The following is a 12,227-nucleotide window of genomic DNA, read 5'->3' on the forward strand; positions in this document are numbered from 1 at the left end:
AGATCACAAGCTCTTCAACTGGGTCGCGATGGAGGGAATAGCCTATACGGAGAAGACCTAAGACCACTGCAACAGAGTTATCGTAAAGTGTTGGAATAAGCTTATGCCAGACTTAGTCTACGTTTAACCTCTCCCTTGTTCATTTCAAAGTCTACAAGTTCATGACCCCGGTTAAATAATTTGCAATTATTAAACATTTATATTAACCCATCCTAAAGAATATGCTTTGGCAAGATTTTGAGTGATGAAATAAACAGTGGCAAAGACTCCAGTGTTTATACATAATTCATAGATTCACCTAACATCTATTATTATTCTGTTTCATTATTCCTGGTAGATACTACCGGTTATGATTCATTATTCCTGGTAGATACTACTGGTTATGATTCATTAGACGGGTGAAATGGAGGGCCGACTGTACCCCTGTCTCAGAGATTCCGTGACATATGTCTCCATAGCCAACGTCTCCTCCTGTGACAATGGATACACGTGACTCTTGGGAAGCGCAGCATTTACCTGGAGGTTTATCGCACAATCCCCCTGTCGATGAGGTGGTAATTTAGTCGCCCTCTTCTTACAGAAAGCGATAGCCAAATCGGCATATTCAGGGGCAATGCGCACAGTGGAAACCTTGTCTGGACTCTCCACCGACGTGGCACCAATGGAAACTCCCATACACCTACCTGAACACTCCTCTGACCACCCCTGAAGAACCCCCTGTCTCCACGAAATCCTGGGATTGTGACTGGCCAGCCAAGGAACCCCCAGCACCACTGGAAACACAGGTGAATCGATAATGAAGAGACTAATCCGCTCCCTATGATCCCCCTGCGTCACCATGTCCAGTGGAACCGTGGCCTCCCTGACCAGCCCTGGCCCTAATGGCCGGCTATCTAGGGAGTACACGGGGAAGGGGGAGATCTATCGGCACCAACTGAATTCCCAGCTTAAGGGCGAGTCCGCGATCCATAAAGTTCCCAGCTGCACCTGAATCGACTAGCGCCTTATGCTGGGAAGAGGGGAAAAAACCAAGGGAAAAAATGTATACAAACATATGACCTACAGGGGGCTCTGGGTGAGTTTGATGCTGACTCACCTGGGGTGACCGAGAAGTGTTCTGCCTGCCCTCTCGACTCCCAGAAGGACTCCTCCAGCACCGGTCGGCCGTGTGTCCTCTCCGACCACAGCTGGTGCAGGAGGAGCCTCCTCCTCCGGTACCCCTCGACGCAGCCCCCCCTAGCTCCATAGGAATGGGAGCGGGAGGGGCTAGGAGGTGGAACTGACAGGACCCTTTCTGAACGTCCACGGGCAGCTAGCAGATTATCCAGCCGAATAGACATGTCTATAAGTTCGTCTAGGGAGAGAGTGGTGTCCCGACAAGCTAGCTCCCTGCGGACTTCCTCCCGGAGGCTGCAACGGTAGTGGTCCATCAGGGCCCTGTCTTCCACCCGGCCCCAGCAGCCAAGGTCCGGAACTCCAACGCAAAGTCCTGCGCGCCGCTCGGCCCTCCGGAGGGTGGTCGAATACAGCCCGGAAACGGCGGGTGAACTCTGGATAATGCTCCCTCGCCGAGTCTGGGCCATTCCAGACAGCATTGGCCCACTCCAGAGCTCGGCCCGTCAGGCAGGAGACGAGGACGCTCACACTCTCCTCCCCCGAGGGAGTCGGCCTCACGGTAGCCAGGTACAACTCAAGTTGGAGGAGAAACCCCTGGCACCCAGCTGCTGTTCCATCGTACTCCCTCGGAGACGCAATACAAAGTGCGCTGGAGCCGGACACTGGGGGTGGAGTAGGTAGACTCGTTGGAGGAACCGGAGGTGAAGTGGGGAGACCACTCTCCCATCGGTCCATTCTCTCCATCTGGTCCATCGCTGACCCAATCCGATGGAGGATAGTGGTGTGATGGAGAACGCGTTCCTCCATCGATGGAAGGGGGGTGGCCGCTGCTCCTGCTGACTCCATCGGAGGTGCGGGCTTCTGTAACAATCTTAGGCGTAGTGGGTGCAGAGTCAGGTGCAGGAGGCAGAAAGTTCTGAATAGAGCTTTAATCAGCACCGGGCAAAATAGTATATACAACAAAACTGAGCGTCATAAAACAAATGCCCAAAACAGGAACCAAAACAAGATTGCACTACCACACATACAAAGTGGGAATAAACAAGCCCGCACGAAGAGCAGGAGGGCCTACCGACTTAAATAGCCAAACTAAAAGTCTAAACAAGAAACAGGTGAAACAAATCAGACCAAACCAACAGAAAAGGGAAAAAGGGATCGATGGCAGCTAGTAGGCCGGTGACGACGACCGCCGAGCACCACCCAAACAGGAAGGGGAGCCACCTTCGGTAGGAGTCGTGACAATAGCGTACAGTATATACATATGAGATGAGTAATGTAGGGTATGTAAACATTATATAAAGTGGCATTGTTTAAAGTGGCTGGTGATACATTTATTACATCAATCTTTCAATTATTAAAGTGGCTAGAGATTGAGTCAGTATGTTGGCAGCAGCCACTCAATGTTAGTGATGGCTGTTTAACAGTCTGATGGCCTTGAGATAGAAGCTGTTTTTCAGTCTCTCGGTCCCAGCTTTGATGCACCTGTACTGACCTCGCCTTCTGGATGATAGCGGGGTGAACAGGCAGTGGCTCGGGTGGTTGTTGTCCTTGATGATCTTTTTGGCCTTCCTGTGACATCGGGTGGTGTAGGTGTCCTGGAGGGCAGGTAGTTTGCACCCGGTGATGCGTTGTGCAGACCTCACTACCCTCTGGAGAGCCTTACGGTTATGGGTGGAGCAGCTGCCGTACCAGGCGGTGATACAGCCCAACAGGATGCTCTCGATTGTGCATCTGTAAAAGTTTGAGTGTTTTTGGTGACAAGCGCCTTCTTCACCACGCTGTCTGTGTGGGTGGACCATTTCAGTTTGTCCGTGATGTGTACGCCGAGGAACTTAACTTTCCACCCTCTGCACTACTGTCCCATCAATGTAGATAGGGGGCTGCTCCCTCTGCTGTTTCCTGAAGTCCACGATCATCTCCTTTGTTTTGTTGACATTGAGTGTGAGGTTATTTTCCTGACACCACACTCCGAGGGCCCTCACCTCCTCCCTGTAGGCCGTCTCGTTGTTGTTGGTAATCAAGCCTACCACTGTAGTGTTGTCTGCAAACTTGATGATTGTGTTGGAGGCGTGCATGGCCACGCAGTCGTGGGTGAACAGGGAGTACAGGAGAGGGCTGAGAATGCACCCTTGTGGGGACCCAGTGTTGAGGATCAACGGGGTGGAGATGTTGTTACCTACCCTCACCACCTGGGGGGGGGCCAGTCAGGAAGTCCAGGACCCAGTTGCACAGGACGGGGTCGAGACCCAGGGTCTCGAGCTTAATGACGAGTTTGGAGGGTACTATGGTGTTAAATGCTGAGCGGTAGTCAATGAACAGCATTCATACATAGGTATTCCTCTTGTCCAGATGGGTTAGGGCAGTGTGCAGTGTGATGGCGATTGCGTCGTCAGTGGACCTATTGGGGCGGTAAGCAAATTGGAGTGGGTCTAGGGTGTCAGGTAGGGTGGAGGTGATATGGTCCGTGACTAGTCTCTCAGAGCACTTCATGATGACGGAAGTGAGTGCTACGGAGCGATAGTCATTTAGCTCAATTACCTTAGCTTTCTTGGGAACAGGAACAATGGTGGCCCTCTTGAAGCATGTGGGAACAGCAGACTGGGATAAGGATTGATTGAATATGTCCGTAAACACACCAGCCAGCTGTTCTGCGCATGCTCTGAGGACGCGGCCGGGGATGCCGTCTGGGCCTACAGCCTTGCGAGGGATAACACGTTTAAATGTTTTACTCACGTTGGCTGCAGTGAAGGTGAGCCCGCAGGTTTTGGTAGCGGGCCGTGTCAGTGGCACTGTATTGTCCTCAAAGCTGGTTATGATTGCAGACAGAGCCCAGTGAATGGGATGGTGCAATATTGGATTAGTCATATTTTAATAAGGTGCATGCATGGGGATGCCCATGCTGTGGAGATACACCTAGCGGACTGAAACTTCTGTTGTAAGCACAATACAGCTAGTGCTATCTAGATTCGCGCTGGCAAACAAATCCATTACGTTAGCTACTTAAATGTGAAGTAAACTCAACTGAGTAATAGAGAATGAAGACTTTTAACTTGAAAACGTGCAGTATAACTCTTTCCGGTTTCCTTGACTTCTGTTTTTTTTACTGTGTTATGCTTGTTCTCGTAGCACTCCTCACAGGCCGTTTGGTGTACGTTTTTTTGTCGGTGAGATGAAACTGCCAAAACTCTGAAAGGTATTATTGTACATCAGAATTGTAACACACGATTTGTTCAAGCCTAAAATGTTAGTCCGTAATCGTAACATGGTGTTTGTATGTTCACAGATGTAATTTTACGTTTAATGTTTCACGCATGGCTTTTCTTACGACCCTAACAATTTACGTATGGATTTTCTTACGAGCCTAACGTAAGTTAAACCTTTTGGCAGGTACCTCGCTCCATACAGATGTTTCACCAGATGTATAAATGTGAAGCATCCAGTTGGCATTTCCACTCACTACCAAATATGGTGGTGGGAGGAAGCCCAGTGGCCGGCAGGGGGAGAACATGGCCAAGAGGGATTTTGGCCATTCTGCTAATTTTCTCATCAATGAAACATTTGATCTCCATAACATTTTCTGTTTCCAAAACTAGAATCTGTAACAAACAGAGTGGACTGCGTTTTGTAGACTTTACCCTTTGCCAAAGTAAAACAAAAATTGTGTTAAGGAGTGCAAAGGCAAATTTAGTTATTGCACACTCGCACATCACATTGCTTGCTGTTTGGGGGTTTTAGGCTGGGTTTCTGTATAGCACTTTGTGACATCGGCTGATGTAAAAAGGGCTTTATAAAGACATTTGATTGATTGATAGTAGGCGTTCCATAACAGAAATATACCATTAAATGCTAGAACGTGCCAATAGGATCTCACTAGCTCATGCTTGGCCCTGCCCACCTCCTTGCTTGTTCTTGTTGTGCCCACTATGATTTAATTGATTTGCTCCCATTGGAAATGACAGGCTCTGGTCTATCTTGGGTTAGTTATAAAACATCTTTGGTATAGCCTCTCCCACGAAGAAGAAGACCCTGGTACTGACAAGAGACGCTTATGGTTGCTATGGATTTGTATATCTTTTTTTCACTACCCGTACAGTAGGTGGCAGCAATACGCCGTATCGATTGTAGTCTGCCAATAAAGCTAAAAGAAGAAGAAGATAAAGAAATTGGGGAAAGTAGTGGTAGGTGTTAATTGTAGGGGTGCCCATGGGGCTGGGGATCAGAAATGTCCCGTGCGAGAGAAGCAGGTTGAGGTTTCCAGGGTTAGAGTAGTGCAGAAGTTGTCATATGCTGAGGCAGTGAAGAAAGTAGAGGAAGATGGGTTAAGGGGGAGGGATCCTGAGAGGACGTACGTTAAGGAGTGGTGTGTGTGTAGTAGATCTCTACCAGTACAGAGGGATAGGCCAACAATTGATATATGTTTCAGTAAGATTTGATTTTTAGCATTTATTGAAATGGTTATCAACTGTACTGCAGGGATAGAATGTAAGTCGCAGAAAATTGAGGTTGTGTTGGCAGCTGCAGAGAGGTATTTGGGTATACGAGTCTTGACATCAGAAGAGTTACAGGGTGTCTTAAGTCGTGTCCCATCCTTTCAGGTTGATGGCCTGAGGTAGGACTAAATATATTTAAATTGTGGAGTTTGGTGGTGTTACTTTTTTATTTTTTGTGAGTGGTGTAGATAAGGTATTTGTTTATTTTTTCAAGCAAAGTATAAGGGAGTTGTACTCCAGTCTAGTAGGTGGCGGTAATGCAACATTTATTGGATGCCAACTGCCATTAAACCTCATCAAAGAAGAAAAAAAGGCGACAGACGCTGGTGGTCCTCTGTTTACTTTTTAGTGAACTACACTAAATTTGATTTCGAGGTGTCTGCATCTAGCTGTACTTTTTCATCTAGCTGTACTTTTCAACAGCCTATTGCTTCTACACTACACGTCCATTAACAATTACTTATTCGAAGGCCATTTTCGGTCAAATAATGGCAAATGACGTTGCTTTTCACACTCAGCTAGCCTCCATCATGGAGGTTTTGGCTAACGCGGCCGTGGCTGAAATCTGCGAGCTTGTTGACAATGGCTATGCGGTCCTGCATTTGGAGATATCTCAAGGACAGAAGGAGAATGAAGCGTTGAGGAGAAAACTACGGATGATGGAGCTGAAAGTGTCTCGTGCGAGTGCTCCGAGAGCGGGAATGGGAAGCTCAATTCTCGCGCACAGTCGTTCTCGAACTCACTTTGGCATGGAATCGAAAAGGACATCAAGCGGTAAGATTCGACGGTTCCAATAGACCACATACTAACTACATTTATAGGTTACATCAATTTAGAAACCAACTTATCAAGACACCATTGATAAAGTGTGTTGTGTGTGAATGTAAACAATTTCCCTTTTTCTGCTAATTCTAGGCGAGGTACATTGTCGGAGAGCAGTTGATTCCCAGTTGGTCACCAGCCTTTTTAGGGACGGAAAGTCCTCAGGTGATACTGGACAGACTACCACACAGAGAAAGGTAAGCATTTGTCCACACTTGTTTCAGAAAGGGCAGCCTAATATTTCAGTGGTTATCAACACAACCTAGGTCTGAATGTAAATATGACATATAGCCTACCCATGCTAGTGGTAATTTTGCAATCAAGTGATCCTGTTTACTGTCCTGTTCTTGTGCTACATATTTTTTCACCTGTCTTTATGACTGTACAGAGCACATTTCCTCACAGTTACCGTTAGTGGATTATTCCCAGTTATAAACTGTGTGGTTCCATCCCTGAATGCTGATTGGCTGACAGCCATGGTATATCAGACTGTATACCATGGGTATGACAAAACATTTAGTTTTACTGCGCTAATTATGTTGGTAACCAGTCTATAATAGCAATAAGGCACCTCGGGGGTTTGTGGTATATGGCCAATATACCACGGCTAAGGGCTGTGTCCAGGCACTCCGCGATGCGTCGCACGTAAGAACAGCCTTTAGCCGTGGTATATTGGTCATATACCACACCCCCCGTGCCTTATTGCTTAATTATATCTTGCATCCCAATTGATTTTACCCAACCTTGTGTCCAACAGCCTGCAGCGTTAGATGAGAGAAAGCCCAAATCACCTACCATCAAAGAGGAGAGGCGGGAAGAAGCCTGGGACAATCATGACCAACGAGAGAGACTGAGGACCGGTAATTAAATGGGAGACGGGCTTAATAAAGTGTCTTCATTATGACTTTTGGAAAAAAACATGATCAATTAATACTGTCATGTAAAATGATTGCAATAATGTTAGACTACTGCATACAATTCATAAATTGATTTAATTATAAGTACAACAGATTTTATGGCAATATTTTTAGCTTTCATATAGACTAGACTAGATTTATACTAATACATTTCTCAGAAATTGCTCATATCCTTTGACTGATGTGTAGTATTTGATTACCTTCATGAGCATCCAGTTCAGTGATTCACACACTGTTGTTGATGTTGTAGGAGCTTTAAATCCCAGTGTTGGAGGAGAAAGGCATTCCAACATCGACACGGAGGATGCTCAATCAATCAGCAAACAGGAGAATGCCAGCTCTTGTATATGGGTGAGTGGTGAAACAGACAACAGCCTCTTGCCAGAATCAAATGAAAATCTGAGTGTGAACAAAAAATCTCAAACCCCAGCATTGGAAGATGGTGATGGAATACTTGACCATCCAGGCTTTGATTGTATGATGTTTGAGCCCCCCAGACAACTTGGGACTCTTAGCACCCAGGGTCCTGGGGCTGATCTTCCCGAGTGCTCTTACTCTCATGTGGATGTTGTACCTCTTAATTCTGATTCAGAGAATAGTTTTCCCTTTTCGATGAACAAGGTGAGTCACTCCATAACTGAGCACAAACAACCTGTAGCTTACAGAGATAATAGACAGAGGGTGCCGTTGCCCTCAGATGAGCCTCACATGACTGTGCGAAAAGGCATGGAGACTGGATCCAATGCCTTGGTAATGACGGATGGTTGGGTCTCCCATGACAGTCATAATAACGACGCTGTGAATTACAACCAAGACGGCACAGCAGGTAACCGGTTCATTTGTAGTTTCTGTGGTAAGACTTTGGCTTGTCTGAAGAACCTCAAGACACACCTTAGGGTTCACACCGGGGAGAAGCCGTTCAGCTGCATGCAGTGCGGGAAGCGCTTCTCCGACTCCAGCAACCTCAAGCGACACCAGAGCGTTCACACAGGGGAGAGACGCTACGGCTGCAGCCACTGCGGCAAGCGCTTCGCCCAGTCAGGCTCACTCAAAGTCCACCTTAGCATACATAAAGGATGCAAGCAGTTCCGATGCCCACAGTGTGAAAAGACTTTCATATCGGCCAATCATCTCAAGAGACACATCAGTGTCCACGATGGAGAAGAAAGTATTTTACCAACCACTTTTCAGTGAGTGAAAGCATACCCAAACGTGCTTTAGCCCAGCTTGAACAAAAAAAGGGATCGGGTGCTCGACTGAAGGAGTTGATCATCCAAAAAGTATTCCATACACTTTTGAATGAGTGTTTTTGTGACTCTTATCATTGAAGTTGTTTATCACTCATCCTCAGCCCACTGTGTGAAAATCGGTTTGTGGACTCAAGTAATCTCATTAGTCACACCGGATACTACATACAGTGTGGGGAGAGGTTTGCCTCGAAGCACATTCTTAGAATTCACCTAGAGAGAAACTATTCTGAGTGCTCTAGTGCTGGAGATTGTACTGTCACTGAGTATACCACGAACACAGTTATTCATGAATAATTCTACTTTTTAACATTTTGACTGAACACATTTTGTCTGTATTGGGCTATTTGTTATTTACAGTTTAGGAGTAGTCTTATAACAAAAGGAATGGAATTAAAACAAATGATTTTGTATGTGTATCTAATAATGTGCACCATTATTATTTCAAAAGTGCTGCAAGAAATATATGAACAATACAAACAGTGATTGTTACTACTATTATTATTAGTAGTAGTAGTAATATAAAAAATACTACCTCTCTTTAGGAAAAACACTCCTCCAAGCCAACCAGTCTAGTAAAATGATATCTCGCAGAGGCCCATGTATGACGTTTTGAAATATGAATGATCTTGCACACATTATTTTTGTAAACATTTCTTCTGAAAATGTGTTTTTGTGAAATAAACAATTGTAAGAAAAAGGCCAGTACATTGCTGACTTTTTTGACTCATCCAGTAGGATGCAGAACTAGCCTCTTGTCAGAAACACTAAGTAAGCACTTCCATGTAATGAAACTTCTGAAAATATCTAAATATAAAATAACCTGTATTTAGTCATGGCATATGAAAAATGATTGCCTAAACAATAATGATTCATTTTTGTTCATATTTAAGTGAGCTTTGCATTAGTTGGGTTTTAAAACATGTTCCAAGGTCAAATAAATAACACATTTCTGTATACAAATATTGCACTGTATAGGAAAAACTATTGATTGTGTCTCCATAAAACCAGGGTCCAGTCTACTCACAATAGTCCCTAGAATACAAAGCAGATGAGTTTGAACAAAAAGCTAGGTCATATGAAGTGTTGCTGGCTTTTTACTCTTCCCCCTCCATAGCCGCCATTTCAATTTACTGAATATGGAATACATATTAGACTGTAGAAAATAAACTTTATTACCTGTCTCAGCTTAAGTGATGTGGAAAATAGTCAGTAGGTTCTCTACTAACCAAATATGGTAGACTGGACTCTGGTTTTATGCACACAATTTGTTTCTGTACAGGGCTGTATTTGTACTGTTCAGGCACCCCACTTTAGTTGTTTGACCACAGTAAAAGTCCAGCAACACTTTCATTGACCTAGCTTTTTGTTCAAACTGTTTTGTATACTAAGAACTCAAGTGAGTAGACTGGACCATGGTTTTATGAACACACCATCAATAGTTTTTCCCTGTATAGTGCAATTTGTTTGTGCAATACAACAAAAATACTGTAAGACTTTGCTTAAACATTACTTTTCAAAATGGCATCCTTGAACAATAGCACCAGTAAATTAACAGTAATTATACAATATATATTTTTAATTGTTTTATTTTGTTACCAGTAGACTTATGTTCCTTACATGAATTGACGTAAGCTCCAACCATTTCTCAATGTGCTCCAATTTATAATATTATTTAGATTTTTCCATGAAGTTGGCTATCATTTTGTAACAGTTCCAGCATTATGCAAATCTACAAAGACAATCTTGATTTCTTATAATACACAGTGTTTACAGTGGACTTTTAATTTTGAAAGCAAAATCTGAAAACCTTACATTTTTAATTTGGATAGATGCAGCTACAGTTGAAGTCAGACGTTTACATACACTTAGGTTGGCGTCATTAAAACTTGTTTTTTAACCACTCCACAAATTTCTTGTTAACAAACTATAGTTTTCGCAAGTCGGTTAGGGCATCTACTTTGTGCATGACACAAGTAATTTTTCCAACAATTGTTTACAGACAGATTATTTCACTTATAATTCCAGTGGGTCAGAAGTTTGCATACACTAAGTTGACTGTGCCTTTAAACAGCTTGGAAAATTCCAGAAAATTATGTCATGGCTTTAGAAGCTTCTGATTCTGATAGGCTAATTGACATAATTTGAGTCAATTGGAAGTGTACCTGTGGATATATTTCAATGGTAAAATCAAAAGAAATCAGCCAAGACCTCAGTAAAAAAAAATGTAGACCTCCACAAGTCTGGTTCATCCTTGAGAGCAATTTCCAAACGCCTGAAGGTACCACGTTCATCTGTACAAACAATAGTACGCAAGTATAAACACCATGGGACTATGCAGCCGTCATACCTCTCAGGAAGGAGACTGTCTCCTAGAGATGAACGTACTTTGGTGCGAAAAGTGCAAATCAATTCCAGAACAACAGCAAAGGACCTTGTGACGATGCTGGAGGAAACAGGTACAAAAGTATCTATATCCACAGTAAAACGAGTCCTATATCGACATAACCTGAAAGGCCGCTCAGCAAGGAAGAAGCCACTGCTCCAAAACCGCCATATAAAAAGCCAGACTACGGTTTGCAACTGCACATGGGGACAAAGATCATACTTTTTGGAAAAATGTCCTCTGGTTTGATGAAACAAAAATAGAACTGTTTTGCCATAATGACCATTGTTATGTTTGGAGGAAAAAGGGGGAGGCTTGCAAGCTAAAGAACACCATCCCAACCATGAAGCACGGGGGTGGCAGCATCATGTTGTGGTGGTGCTTTTCAGCAGGAGGGACTGGTGCACTTCACAAAATAGATGGCATCATGAGGCAGGAAAATTATGTGGATATATTGAAGCAACATCTCAAGACATCAGTCAGGAAGTTAAAGCTTGGTCGCAAATGGGTCTTCCAAATGTACAATGACCCCAAGCATACTTCCAAAGTTGTGGCAAAATGGCTTAAGGACAACAAAGTCAAGGTATTGGAGAGGCCATCACAAAGCCCTGACCTCAATTCTATAGAACATTTGTGGGCAGAACTGAAAAAGCGTGTGCGAGCAAGGAGGCCTACAAACTTGACTCAGTTACACTAGCTCTGTCAGGAGGAATGGGCCAAAATTCACCCAACTTATTGTAGGAAGCTTGTGGAAGGCCACCCCAAACGTTTGACCGTTAACGTTAAACCATTTAAAGGCAATGCTACCAAATAGTAATTGAGTGTATGTAAACTTCTGACCCACTGGGAATGTGATGGAAGAAATACAAGCTGAAATAAATAATTCTCTCTACTTTTATTCTGACATTTTACATGATTAAAATAAAGTGGTGATCCTAACTGACCTAAGACAGGGAATTTTTACTAAGATTAAATGTCAGGAATTGTGAAAAACTGAGTTTAAATGTATTTGGCTAAGGTGTATGTAAACTTCCAACTTCAACTGTACATGTTGCTGATATAATGGAAGTCCTGTGGGCAAAGTGTTAGAACAACTTTTGCAGGTTTGGGAGCATCCTAGCAAAGAAAATGAAGATTCTGTAAAACAGTCTTGTGCTGTTATGAAGGTAGATGACTAATAATGTGACAATGCATAATATCTCTTGTCTGGGAAATGTTTACTACGGTTTTAGGCACCCTAGTTAAAATG

At 43.9% G+C, this 12,227-nt stretch overlaps 1 protein-coding gene across 1 annotated transcript; it reads left to right on the forward strand.

The window, feature by feature from the left end:
- Positions 1-5,911: 5,911 nt before the first annotated feature.
- On the forward strand, positions 5,912-9,300 carry LOC120046790 (zinc finger protein 616-like). The gene is made up of 4 exons (XM_038992298.1): positions 5,912-6,380; positions 6,522-6,625; positions 7,186-7,288; positions 7,596-9,300. Exons 1-4 carry the CDS (start codon positions 6,095-6,097, stop codon positions 8,537-8,539), a joined length of 1,437 nt encoding a protein of 478 aa, XP_038848226.1. The 5' UTR covers positions 5,912-6,094; the 3' UTR covers positions 8,540-9,300.
- The last annotated feature ends 2,927 nt before the right edge of the window (positions 9,301-12,227 follow it).

This window comes from Salvelinus namaycush, chromosome 4 (genome assembly GCF_016432855.1).
Source record: "Salvelinus namaycush isolate Seneca chromosome 4, SaNama_1.0, whole genome shotgun sequence".
Lineage (NCBI taxonomy): Eukaryota > Metazoa > Chordata > Actinopteri > Salmoniformes > Salmonidae > Salvelinus > Salvelinus namaycush.